The following is a 13,768-nucleotide window of genomic DNA, read 5'->3' on the forward strand; positions in this document are numbered from 1 at the left end:
CAGCGCATGTGTTGTCTGGCTCCCTCTTTGTCCTTGTTGTTCTGCTGTATTGCGTAAAGGACGACGCTCCATTCACGACTGTGCTGTGCACATCGCCTCCGCTCATATACTTGGAGCTATCACATGGCTGGATATGGCTAGAAATGGAACATTTGATATAACTTATACTTTCACTGTAAGCCAAGCAAATTTACTTACTGACCTCATGGGCTGGAAGTTGGGGAACTACTGGGGGTACTGCTTGTCACGTATTAAATACTGTTCATCCTTCTACCGTGGGTTTCAGGAAAATCCCCCAGCTGAGTTATTCCGAAACGGCTGACGCTATTGAAGGGTTTTCTTTTTTGGTAAGTTTGCGTGAGACATCGTCCAACCTTAATTCAACTCGTTAATTTAAATAAAAGTCCTAACTTTTTTAAGTTTTACTTCGGACGCTTTCGGCACGTGCATCGTAGCGGTCGGGATTTTCAGTGAAAAGTATTGAAGAAAAAAACAAAAAACAAAACAAAACATAGCTTTTGACACTTACACTCTTAAAAATGAACTTCACCACATAGCACGTTCCTAGCCAACCATCATCCGAGTGACATCGTTCTTTCCCTGATTTGCTAAAAACGGGGGGCCACAAAAATGGCGTACGCCCCCCGTTTTTAGCAAATCAAGGGAGAGAACGTTGTCATTCGGGATTATGGTTGACTAGGAGTGTGCAATGCGGTGAAGCTCTGTTTGTAGAGCGTAGTGAAATTCTCGACTAGTAATTAATTGGTTTCGGTTTACATATTTGTTTAGCCGTGTAGCGTAGCAATGCGCTGTTTCGCTCAGCTATCTGGCTTTCAAATGCGTGTTCGTCCGCCTGGTTCATAAAAGAAAAAGGGGGGGGGGGGTGACGGAACATTAGGAACAGCCGCAAGACACACTCAGGTATCCCTTCTCATTCGCTTCCAGACTGGCAAGATAGTAGCGAGTTAGTACATCGTACGCTATCGCCTTTGCGTACGTAAGGGATAGCGTTAACATTCTGCGTTCTGCGCGTAGCTCTCTTTCTGTCATGGGCGTGCGCAGAACCACCAACGTTACCCGTTACGTACCCAAAGGCGATAGCGTATACGATGTACTAAAACTCCGTAATTGAGAGTTTTACACAAGTTATTATCGCGTTATTATTTACACAGTTATCGCGGGTCACACAACGAAAATGATACGATAAAGGAATCTGGCAAATCCAAGATCAGTAAGGCGATGTCAGCCACTCCAAGGGAATAAGGCGACTGGCATATCATATTTTCGGAACATTAATCGTAAATCAGTTTTAGTAGATCGGAAGGTGCGCACAATAACAGTAACGAAAACATGATAAGGCATCGCCTTACTCCTTCAAAGTGACGACATTCACCTTGCTTACCTTTGATTCAACAGCCTCATTTATCGTATCGTATTCGCAGAGTGCTTACGACCTACTAAAACCGGAAGAACTCTATACGAAAACGATTCGATAAAGGAAGTTATCAAAGTTATCAAAATCCAAACTTGGTAATGTGATGTCACCCGCTTCAAAGAAATGGTGCGATTATAGCGAGTATAACTTAGCATGTTTTTGGGACCGTTGTCGTGGTGAACACCTTCCAATGTACTAAAATTCGCTGATTATGGTAACGGTGACGAAGAGAGAGAAGGAATACCGAAACGTTTCTCGGCGGCTGTTCCATATCTCCCGCCACGCCTGATGTGTCAACCGGGATGATGAAGACGCGATTGAGAGCCGGACAGCTGAGCGAAAGAAAAAGGGGGCGATCTTCATTAAGTTTGTCTCGTACAGCTCGAACCAGAGTTAACTTTAACGTTATAGATGACATTCTGGGGTAAACAAGCACCCGCAACAACTTCCAGTCCTTCCGCGACTAAGGACGCTCGGAACCAGCCGCCATGCAGAACTATATCTTTCGCTTTCCTGATTTGTTGAAAACGAGAGGCGTACGCCTTTTTTTTTTTTTGTGGCGATTTGAATTGCCCCAAAAAGGCGTATACGACCCTCTCTCTCTCTCTCTCTCCTCAAATCAAAAGTGATAACTGTATCAATCGGCACAGTGGTTGGCGCAGAGCGTGTGTGCTGTGAAACCGGATGTTATTCGCGCTTTATTGGCGCAGCGGTAACTATGACCATAATGCGCCAAAAACCGGATGTCGTTTTGGCACCAAACCGGAAGCGGTAAAAACGGCATGTATTCCGGCCTGCTGACCCAGGTGGTGCTTAGTGGAAATAACGACGGAGCGTGTTTTGGTCATGTATCTACAATTACAGGTGTGACCTTCGCTATGAAGCTGTTGTTTGTCTGCCACTGTGGGTCTCTTTCCGCTTCGCAAGCTGGAGCGGTGTTCAAGTTTACTTTGACGCGAGCCGTACGTGCATGTGTTTTCGGTACATACAGCTTTGTGCGTATAGACGAACGCGATACAACTAACGTGTAACCACTAACCGGTCTCATTCGTTTCCCAACTTACTACTACTACTGCCACTACGCGGAACAGTTTAAGGCGTACAAAGCAGACAAACAATTTCACTGCGCTACAGCAAACAGTATATAATACCGTCCGAGAAATATGCGGTCGTTTAGTGGGCGCTATGCACAGTGGTCGACCTCAATTCCGTCTAGGCTGTGCCTTCACTAAAATATATACATATACCTATATAATCTCGTATCGGTCGTATATATCTGAGCGAGACGTCGATAATATATGATTTCCCGGTGGCTGTATCCTTCAGTATTTATTCCGAAACGACGCCGGCTTCGCGTAAATGGATATTGAAACCGGGATTCGACGCAACTGCCGGACGGATTTTCTTGCCTATATCTCTTCCGCCGCATCGCTTATATGCTGCATAGAGTGGACGAAATAAATAGAGTCAATATCGCATAGATCTACAGTTGACGGTCGAGTGAATACATCACAATATACTGAGGGCACGAGTAAAAAAAAATAAGAATAAAAAAGTAGAGCGCATGATTTATGTGCATGCCACGGCCATTCGAATACCAAATTCGATTTTTAGTGTTGGCGTAGTTTCGGGTTCAAGAGCACGGAAAGACCACGAAGATTGCGTTCGATCAGTTCTTTTTCTCGTTGGTACGCGTCGATCTCTATATTTACTGGGAGAGCTGCGTATCCAATTTTTATCTTGCCGCGAGCGTGGATAAGGACCATTAAAGGTGACTCCGTTTGAAAAGTTTGCACATTCAAGTTGTAGCTATATTGTTATCTACAGAGTATTCGCCGCGAGATCGATCTATAGGGGGCGACACCGTCACCTTTCTAGCGTGGATAAAACCCCAAACAAATGACGTCATAGTGTTCGACAGCGCCTCCAATTTGGTAGAGTTGAACTACGCTCAAAGCTAGGCGCTAACACGGTCGCGCCCAAAAGCCACGGTCTAGGGGGGATTACGATGGTCCCTGAAAGGGATGTGACCTTCGGTCCTACTTTTCTTTCAATATAGGAAGCAGCGAACAAGTGCCCATAGACCTCTACACGAGAAACGTAATCATGACGTTGGTAGACAGACTGAAATCGAAACAAATCGGAAGGGGAGGGCTGGGTTCCATGAATGGGAAATTGTTCGCTGCCTCCTATTGAAAGAAAAGTAGGACCGAAGGTCTCGTCCCTTTCAGGGACCATCGTAATCCCCCCCCCCCCAAGACCGTGGCTTTCGGGCGCGACCATGTTCGCCCCACTGATCTCTATGTATAATGTATGTATGTATGTATGTATGTATGTACACTCTTAGAAATGAACTTCACCACATAGCACGCTCCTAGCCAACCATCATCCCGAATGACAACGTTCTCGCCCCTGATTTGCTGAAAACGGGAGGAGGAGCGTATTTTGTGCCATTATGCACGGCACAAAATAGGCTCCTCCTCCCGTTTTCAACAAATCAGGGGCGAGAACGTTGTCATTCGGGATGATGGTTGGCTAGGAGAGTGCTATGTGGTGAAGCTCATTTTTAAGTGTGTATGTATGTATGTATAATGTATGTATGTATAATGTATGTATGTATGTATGTATGTATGTATGTATGTATGTATGTATGTATGTATGTATGTATGTATGTATATTGTATGTATGTATGTATGTATGTATGTATGTATGTATGTATATTGTATGTATGTATGTATGTATGTATGTATGTATGTATGTATGTATGTATGTATGTATGTATGTATGTGTGTGTGTGTGTATATGCATTTACAACCGAGATCAGTGGTTCGCCCCTAGCTTGGAGCGTAATTCAACTCTACCAAATTGGTGGCGCTGTCGAATACCATGACGTCATGTTGTTTATAAACAGGAAGAGGTCTACACGTGGAACCCAGCCCTCCCCTTCCGATTTGTTTCGGTTTCAGTCTGTCTACCAATGTCACGATGACGTTTCTCGGGCAGAGGTCTAATATTCACCGGAAGATCACTTCTGCAATCGTAGTACGATACTGTTCGGTTCCCCAATGCTCCACCTACTGCACTGAACGCGGAATAAACGTGTAAAAGCGGATGACGCGAGGAAGCTATCCACACTACGGTAGTTCATCGTTTCTCCGCAGCGCGCCGACACCGTTCGATCTCGGCGCGAATGGCGTATACGCACATGTCTACTATTATGTATCTATAACCATTCACCTTTAATTGCCAGTTCATGTATAATGCCGTTTAGCCGACGGGAGCGTGTAAAATGTAATGTAGTATAAAAAAGCTAATTATGATATAAATGCCGCATAGTGACGTTCCTCTCTTGATTATCAAAGACTACACCGTATCAATAAATACGTATATAAATAGAATATTGCGTCAACGTTTCATTGTCGATGCATGCTCTTGTTACAAAACGATGTTGTTCATGTACTATAAGCCTTCGCCGGGAGGTGCTTGAAAAATATATTACGTGAAGTCGGCTGCAGGCGCGGATCTAGAAGGGGGGGGGGGGGGTCCTGACGCCTCTCTCAATTTCTGTCTTCACATATACTGCTTCAATTGACCCTAGATAGTGCATGTAGCCTTTGCATGCGGTCCTTTCGCAATTTTTGCGCTAGTTACATTATTTATAATTTTGTTTGTTGCCCATTCGTGATGTTCTCGATCACTGGGTCTTCCATCTGATATATTTACATTGTATTTACATTGTGTTGTTGTATGAAATAAACGCGGTAAAAATCGGTTACACGTTTGCGTCAACTGCGGGGGTGTAAACTCTTAGCAACTTCAATTTCAAATTTACACACATATATACTGTAAACGTTTAGGTCAAAACCAGGGATGATGCCAGAATAACAGTGTCACCCAGCATTGTCGTGCACTACCGAATATATGCTTTATAACTCCCGCACTTACTTGTGGCCCGCCAAAATTACTGCTCTGATACAACATAATACATATTCCACGGAGCCCATAAAAAGCGAACTACATGGAATCCCCTTAGAAGATCTCTATACCGGCGACCACGGGTGGAAAGCTCGAGAAAGTTTCCCTCTGAACAGTGCTTCTCCATGGAAGTCCGACAACATTTCTGCGGTGGCCTACTCACCGGTTAACGACACACAATCCCTGGGCCGGCGACGAATCCACTGGGCGAGAGCCATGTTTGCCGAAAACATGTGATCAAAATTAACTGGCAGACGATTCTCCGCGTGGATGCCCTCTGAGCCGCGAGCTCGCGCCGCGCGGTCTGCGTCGTCTGCTAGCGGAGGAATTGCCGCTACATGGCAGCACACTTCATTGCCGTCTGCTACCGCTGTCGTCTGCAAGGAAAATACAAAAAAGCCGGCGTTCTGTGCGTTGCTTTCTATCCGGAGAGACATAACCCAATAAGTCTTATTGAATTTGTCAAGATGTTGAATTGAAAAGTGCACAAGTTGTCTCTTTGGAGTGCGCCGTTCCGTGAAAGCCGATTTAAAAGACAATGATGCTTCTTTTTCTGATGGAACGAGAGGTGGGAGTCAGGGAGCAAGTAATCTAATATAATCTAAAGAATCCAGGATTAATGCAGACTCATATAAAGAACGTACACAGAGAAAACTGTGCTTACATTGCGACAATGGCCGTGCACCACAATGCCTGAAATACACGCCATGGCCTTATCACTAACAGGGGACAGAATGCAAGGCTGAATGCGCCAAACAAAAGCTTTTTTTTTTCTTTCTGTCACCTCGCAGAAGTACAGAGATACAGAGTGATAAAGCGTGCCTGTCAGGAGCAACCTTATCGACCTTATGACCACAAGTGTTCACAAGAGCTCCATGAGTAATGTCCTGTTTTTGACAGCACAAAGTCAGTTTATTATGAATGTTTTGACCGATGGTGCATGAGGCAACATTACGGTAATTCACAATACTTCATGCTGTATTAAAATGTTTAACAACGTATCTCCAAGCTTCCTGTTTCTTGAACTTGTAATCGAGTAAAGAAATAAAATAAAAATTATGGAATTTTACTGGCATTTTATGCGCATTGTGTTTGAATGTTTCTCGACGCCGCAATACATAATAATCACAGGCCGCTAAAGCAGAGTGGCACACAACAACAGGTCGGATTTATAGCACACGTATATAGTTAACGCTAGACACAGTGTTTCAAAGCGCTTAGAACATCTGGTGTCTTCACGAAGGCATCGTCAGCTGGTCGCCCGGCATAACGTTCTGAATTGTGACATCATTGCGCTTACACACCGACGAACTCGTTTACCGCATTTAAGACATCACAAACCGACCAATCACTTCGTAACTGCGATGTTTTACTCACCTTTTCCTCAGAGCCTCAGAGGCTGCAATCAAGCTGCAACGTCAAGTTTCCTCGACGCAATCTAATTCATATATGCCCCCTCTATAAAAGAAACCAATAAGTACGAAACAGTGGCGACGGCTTATTGTGGCGGGAAACTCAAATTTCTGTCAGGCGTTCATCGTTACTCCTCTCCATTACAGGACTCATATTTTTTATCTCTCAAAATAGCCGAGAAAAGCTCCAACCCTCGCCTTTATTCCAGGCTTCCAAACTCGACAAAGCTGGACGACGACATCACAAAGACGTCGTCTGCTTCGCTTCAGAGCAGAAGACGATATTGGTTTCGGTTTCCTTTTTTAACTGCGTTCCAGAGACCAAGCGAAGATTAGAGCGATGGGCATGGACAAAGGCCGTGACCTAAAAAAATAAAAAATAAGCGCCTTTCGGAGAGGAAAATTGCGCGCAGCTCTGTCGTCCCTGTTGTGTGGAAAGTTTCGCATTTATTTTATATTTTCTCGTCAAGCGGAAATAAGAGAGGCGGTTATGCCGGAGCTTTTAAAGGGACGGTTCTCATGTGACGCCACTTTGCCCTGTCAGATGTAACAAAAGACAGCAATAAGTAAAGCAAAAGGAAGAAGAGAAACGTAGTAAGGAGAATAGGGGAGTATGATGAACGAGAGAGAGAGAGAGAAAAGAAGAATAGAGGATCCGATCTAATTTCGGCAGCATCCGTGGATTTATTTGCACGTTGTCTTTCTTTTCTCCGTAGTAAATGGTTGGTGGGAATGGTCGACGCAGACTTGGTTTCAGGTTCGAGGTGTTAGAGGGCTGCGTGAGAGAGGGCCCGTGACGAGTACTACAGTTCTTTTTCAGTCTTCCTTTTCTTTCTCGTGCGGAATTCTCGTCGTCGATGTTGTTCGTCTGAATGAAAGAGTAGGAAATTCAGTGGCTGGTTGATGCGATGTTGCGGAGCACGTTTGCGAAACACATTACCGCTACAGCCGGTAAAAATTCGCAACAAAATAAGTCCTCCCTTTCAGGTTCATCGGCCATCCCGTCCTACAACACAAGCTACACGCGAATACATTACCGTTACTGTATATTCAGACGAGCATCCCCACGGAATATTCAAGCGGAAGAAAAATAAAAACTGCTCACGGCCGAGCAGAAGTTCTGCCGCGTGTTATGTTATGTTGTGCATACGCACGTCGCCAGAATATCGAGAATGGCGTACTGCGCACGTGGCAGACGACACCATCGGGCCCTGTCGTCTGCTACGGAACATCTTGTGGCTGAGCCAACACCTTGTCGCTTGAGCGGTGGTGGTGGTGGTGACGGTGCTGGTGAAAGGGCTCGAAAGGCCGAAAGGACTTGAGCAACGTGACGTAACAATTAAGAGTCAGCCAATCACGGCCGCGCTTTCAGCGGCCGTGGCTATGGAAACGAGCAGCTATCAGCCGCATGGCCACCACTGATAGCCACAGAAAGCCTGTGCCATAGCCAGTGTTTCAGAATGCAATTGGCTGGCATCTTGACTCGCTGTGGTGATTGGCTGACTTCATATGTCTGCGCGCGAAGGAGGGAGAGGAGACGGCAAGCCCTATCACCACCACCACCACCACCACCACCAGGGAGAGGAGGCTTTCTGTATCTAGGTGACGTTAGCTGAGCCACGGGGTGTTCCCCCGTGGTTAGGAGAGCACGAAACGACATGACGACTGGGCGCTCGCTCTCATGTGGCAGCAGAAAGCTGCAGAAGGACTGCGCATCTCCCGCCGGAGTTCCGCTCGCAGTTTTCTTGCGTGTAGACGCACGGTTAGACGATTACGGCAATAAGCGGACACAAAGAATCAGTCTATAACGTGTGTAGAGGCTTTATGCACACGATCACATTACACGGGACACTGGACGACATGGAAATGTTAACATGTTCATTTTCACAACGGTTAGTGTTTCAAAGAAAATTCCTAAACAAGTTCGTTAACTATATATATATATATTTACAAACAATTAACGTTAGAGTGTAACAAGGTTGTCAAGTTGAACTTTCAGAAGATAAACCGTTCAAACGAGAGAGAGAAAGATCAGGTTGCACGTGGATCGCCATTACGCGTGATTATCACGTTTGCACGAGCACATAACAATTAAGCTTCATATTTCTGTGCTGGTTATTAAATATGTATCACGTCTTAAGGAGGTTGGCCGTTGCATATTGCGTGAGATATGAAGACAACTATACTTGTATTGCTTATTGGGATACGGTGCCATAAAGGTCGTGGTGCAATAGTGACGTCACGGGAACTCACATTCCCTCACGATGCACTTGTGTTGTAGAGCGCACGAAAAATCAGGTCTAAATTACATCGCTCTACACACCTCTCTCTTAGGTTCATCTTTTTGTATTTTTTCCTACAGCGCATGCTGTATTTGATCCGTATATTGCTTTCTCCCTCATTTTCTAAATATCGGACACAATTCATTATTAACGTAATCGCATTTCCCGCCCGGCCCGACCACCACATTCAAACCACGCCATCTAGATGGCGCTGATTCAAACTTCGTGACGTCATACGGATAGCGGCTGCTCTCAAGTTTCGGTTTCATTTTAACTTTCTCTCACCTTCTCATGCGAAGGTTTGTGCTAGTAATTTGTCTTTGTTCAGCTGTACAACGCGTGCACTCTCGTTTGCAGAGCAGCATATGACTTGAGACTGGAAACATAGCGTAAACATAGCGTAACATAACGTAATTAGACGAATGAATTAAAAGAGAATTTCTCACATACAGTAAAGCCTCGTTATAACGAAGTCGACGGGACCTGGAAGTAATTCGAAAAAGCGACAGTTTGATATAAGAGCAACTCGCACAAAAATAGCGACAACAGGCTCAGAAGCGCAAGGAAACTCCGCGGAAGTATTTGAAAAAAGTATTCAAGGAAGGAAAGAAATGTTCGTAATGAGCGCCTTGACAGCTTTCGCGTGTTGGCTCGTTCGCAGTAAGCGTATAGTCAGCTGGCAGTGCATTTAGAATAATCGGGTTCGAAGCGCATGGATTTCGGCCTGGGACCGTACGTAGAACTTCGAATAAGCCTATAATTCGAATGACGCGGTTTCGTATTAACGAGCGTTTACTGTATTACAATTTAATTATCAACAATGTTTACACATCTGACGCCGGCAGTGAAATTGAAGCACCCGTCATTGCACAGAACAAAGGAAGGTACGGTACAACAACAACCCTAATCCTGAGCGTCTTTAGAGTAACAAGTTATAGAGCTGCGACCTGCACGACTCCTCAATACAGGCTTATGGAACTTTCCGCTGCTTCACTGGCTTGCAGGTGGTTTGTCCGTGGCTCAGCGGCAGAGTCTGGCTTCGTAACTTGTTCGGGAATTCACAACCGTCGTGTCTTGAATTGGCTTGATGCGTCGATCATATGACTCCAGAATAGCCACATTGATATTTCTCACGCACATTCTATTAAGGAAATCTGTAATGCAACCTATACAACCCTTGTTCAAAGCAACAACAAGGAAACACCCACACGCCTCTTGTTACAGGAAGCGGATCCATCCCACTTTTATAGTAGGCGTCTTCGAAGACAAGTTTTCGGCAGTTTTGTAGACGACTGTGCTTCAAACTGTACCCTACCCAACTTGTAGACAAATTTCCTGCCGCCTTGGTAGGTTTATAACGAAGATTTTGTATGAAAATGTAAGACAGCTGGGTTACCATGTAATCGCTCGTAAGACCGGGCCCGCTTGCACGAACATTAAGGATATTCCTGAATGCCGTCTGTATAGTAGCTTTACCAGCACTCTGCGAACGAGCACCATTGAGGAGAGTAGCGTGTGCTCGAAGCCCTACTAACTGCACTACTGAGGAATTTCCTAAACGTTCCTGCAAGCGGGCCGTGGTCTCCAGTTTCGCAAACTGTACAGCACATGGCTCAAAACCTGCCTTCAGATGACTTACGGGTAGTCAGTATTGTAGCCAACTTGTAGCGACACTCGCAACTATAGCTTGTGCCGGCCTCTGCCGAGACCAATATTATAGTTCGTGCAAAAGCTGTCCTTAACAAACTTGTTCATCCAGGCTTGCTGTACAAGCACACTATAGTCAGCCTGCGTACTTTCTCTCGATAACTCGAAGGTAATGTGAAGGTGTCCCTTAGAAGATCGTCATTTGGCATACAGTGTTCGTATTGTAGTCAGCCCGTGACCTAAAACTGGTTTCTTGATAACCTCGTGGCCTATGGGACGCGTCTCATAGGCGGGTTCTCTTCAGTAGACCATGACTTCGCAGAGCACGGCGGAGAAGAGCCTTCCCCGACGTGCGTGGCTTCCAGTGGCCTTGAGGTACACGTATCGGCCTTCCATCGACTCTGGACACTCAAAGTGGAGCACGTGTTTCTGGAGGCCGTTGTTGAGGCGAGACACAGAGGCACACTTGTTGCCACTGGGGAACGCCTCCAGTCTGGCTCTGTCTGCCACGTAGGCTGTCAACTTCTCCAGGTTATACACTTCGTGGTACACCTTGCTTCGATCTGAAATGGCCGAACGGATTTTTGTTGGCCTGGTGCAGAATACAGCCACAGAAACAGGAATGTAACAGCAAAATACTGATGCGCTGTGGAGTGTAAACGCTGATTCACATTGCCGCGGTTACGGTTGCGCTTGCGTGTTACATAGGCTGACAGCGAATCGTTGCAACGGAACATACAAGGTATGCGTAAGACGCTGTACGCAGCCGTAACGCAGTAATGTGAATCGCCCAAATGTATAGAGTTATCCAAGAGTACGGAGTTTTGTAGTAAATATAAAGGGAATAAGAAGCTATACTATGCGTTGAAGGATGTATAGAGTTTATTCACTGACGTCATCCCTCCAGAGGGCGTTAGCGTCGGAAAGGCGAAATCGCGGCCATGATGTAGGTCCCTCGAAGTTTGGTTACGGTTTTCGTTCGCTGCCCTATGTCATTTAGAGGACTATTAACGTCCAAAACGTGACAATAGACCTCTCCCTGTTTGTAAACAAATGACGTCATAGGGTTCGACAGCACCACCAAGAGCCAAGCCAAGCCAGCTTTAAGCGTAGTTCCGCTCTACCAAATTGGTGGCGCTGTCGAACACAATGACGTCATTTGTTTACAAACAGGGAGAGATCTATTTGGTAGAGTTGAACTACGCTCAAAGCTAGGGTCGAAAGCCACGGTCGTGAGGGGATTACGATGTTCCCTGAGACGGATGCGACCTTCGGTCCTACTTTTCTTTCAATAGGAAGAAGCGAACAAGTGCCCATTCGTGAAACCCAGCCCTCCCCTTTCGATTTGTTTCGGTTTCAGTCTGTCTACCAAACGTCATGATGACGTTTCTCGGGTGGAGGTCTATTACTTGGATATCGTAAAATAATATTCGTACAGTAGAATTACTTTGAAACACCAAGTGTACAGTGAATGCGACGTGGGTGAAGGTCTCTGGACAGTCAAGACCAGAGGACCTACATTATGGCGGCAAATCTGCTAGCGACAGTGGCGCTCTCCTGCGTATGATGTCATGTGACTAAACCTATTGCGCGCTAAAGTCTGTACAGGCCTTCTGAGCAATTTGTAGGATTTGCAAATAGTCAATTAGGGTGTGCATATTTCTTCACTTCGAACTCATTGTAAGGAATTAAAAAAAAAAAACGAGCTTAAAAGCTTCCAGAAGTCAGGTGTGATGACGGTATCGTTCTGCGCAATGGTTAGCGCAGAGCATGTTAGGCAGTGAAGTTGTGTCTTTAGAGAGCATACCATGCTGTCCGTGTCTGCCGTGCCAGGTGACGACGAGAAGCCCTCGCACGCTTCGTGTCTCCCCCAGATCGACCATCCACAAGGGCTGGTCCACGTAGTAATTGTCCAGGATGGCGCAATGTCGGGCGTGTTGCGCTTGGAGGTCCCCGTCGACGGCGAACGAAGAATGTCCGTCCGTCCACTCAGACCACGAGAAACGCTCGTCGTTCACCCATGTGTCGCGCTTGAACGCAAGGTTCTCTTCTGTACGGATAGGAACAGACCACAGAACAGTAAGAACACCGTTCCCTTTCCAAATACAAGGCAGCACGAATAGACCTCTCCCTGTCTGTAAAACAAATGACGTCATAGTGTTCGACAGCGCCACCAATTTTGTAGAGTTGAACTACGCTGGAAGCTAGGGGGCGAAAAAGGACGCGCCAAAAAGCCGCGGTTTTGAGGGGATTACGATGGCCCCTGAAAGGGACTCGACCTTCGGTCCTACTTTTCTTTCAATAGGAGGCAGCGAACAAGTGCCCATTCGTGGAACCCAGCCCTTCCCTTCCGATTTGTTTAGGTTTCAGTCTGTCTGCCAACGTCATGATGACGTTTCTCAGGTAGAGGTGTATTCGAGCGGTGCTTCCAGAAACCGAAACTAACAAAAGTAATGCGCGAAAAAGGCCAGAGAGTGCCTGCGCCAGAACTCGAGACTATAGGACGTCCAGAGCTCAGGTCGGGCATCCTACCAGTAAAACACCTTTTTATTTTCTAGCTTGTAATGTAGCATTTATTTATACATAATAAGGTAATCTATTAAAGGGGGCACTCAAGTGTAGAAATTTGTCCTCGCTCAACGAAGGATGCCGTAACACAAAATGAACGAGATTAATCCGATTCGTCGACGGTTCGCGATTTATGATCGATAACGCAACGTATGCTTTCCCTCTCCCTCTCCTTCACAAGAAGCCCGACGATACCGAGAAGTCTCTGATTGGTCTCCTCAAACGAATTCCCGCCATGATTGGGCATATAGTTTGCGGAGATCAATGAGAGCGCGTTCTGCATTGTCGGCTTTCTTGAGAAAGAGGGGGAAGGGGAAAGCGCAAATTGCGGCTTCTTTGGCTCATACTCCTACACTATAAAAACTGAACTTCACCGCACAGCACGCTCTGCTCCAGTCATTGCAACGAATGATAGGGTTATCGCTAGCGTTTTGTACCCACGACGCCAT

At 45.9% G+C, this 13,768-nt stretch overlaps 2 protein-coding genes across 3 annotated transcripts in view; both read right to left on the reverse strand.

Moving 5' to 3' along the window:
- The window catches only part of LOC135391025 (phospholipid phosphatase 1-like), a 35,033-nt gene extending 28,151 nt beyond the window's left edge, over positions 1 to 6,882 (reverse strand). Inside the window, exons 1-2 of the mRNA XM_064621099.1 lie at positions 6,788 to 6,882; positions 5,574 to 5,787 (exon numbers count right to left, since the gene is read on the reverse strand). Of these exons, the coding sequence (XP_064477169.1) occupies positions 5,574 to 5,643 (70 nt within the window). The 5' untranslated portion in view covers positions 5,644 to 5,787; positions 6,788 to 6,882. The remainder of the gene's footprint in view (positions 1 to 5,573; positions 5,788 to 6,787) is intronic.
- A 1,743-nt stretch (positions 6,883 to 8,625) lies between these two features.
- Positions 8,626 to 13,768, reverse strand: part of LOC135391027 (lactadherin-like) — a 55,702-nt gene continuing 50,559 nt past the window's right edge. For both annotated transcript variants that reach the window (XM_064621104.1, XM_064621103.1), the window contains exons 11-12: positions 12,559 to 12,801; positions 8,626 to 11,314 (exon numbers count right to left, since the gene is read on the reverse strand). In XM_064621104.1, coding sequence (XP_064477174.1) covers positions 11,052 to 11,314; positions 12,559 to 12,801 — 506 coding nt within the window. In that variant the 3' untranslated portion in view covers positions 8,626 to 11,051. The remainder of the gene's footprint in view (positions 11,315 to 12,558; positions 12,802 to 13,768) is intronic.

Source organism: Ornithodoros turicata, chromosome 4 (assembly GCF_037126465.1).
Source record: "Ornithodoros turicata isolate Travis chromosome 4, ASM3712646v1, whole genome shotgun sequence".
Classification (NCBI taxonomy): Eukaryota; Metazoa; Arthropoda; class Arachnida; order Ixodida; family Argasidae; genus Ornithodoros; species Ornithodoros turicata.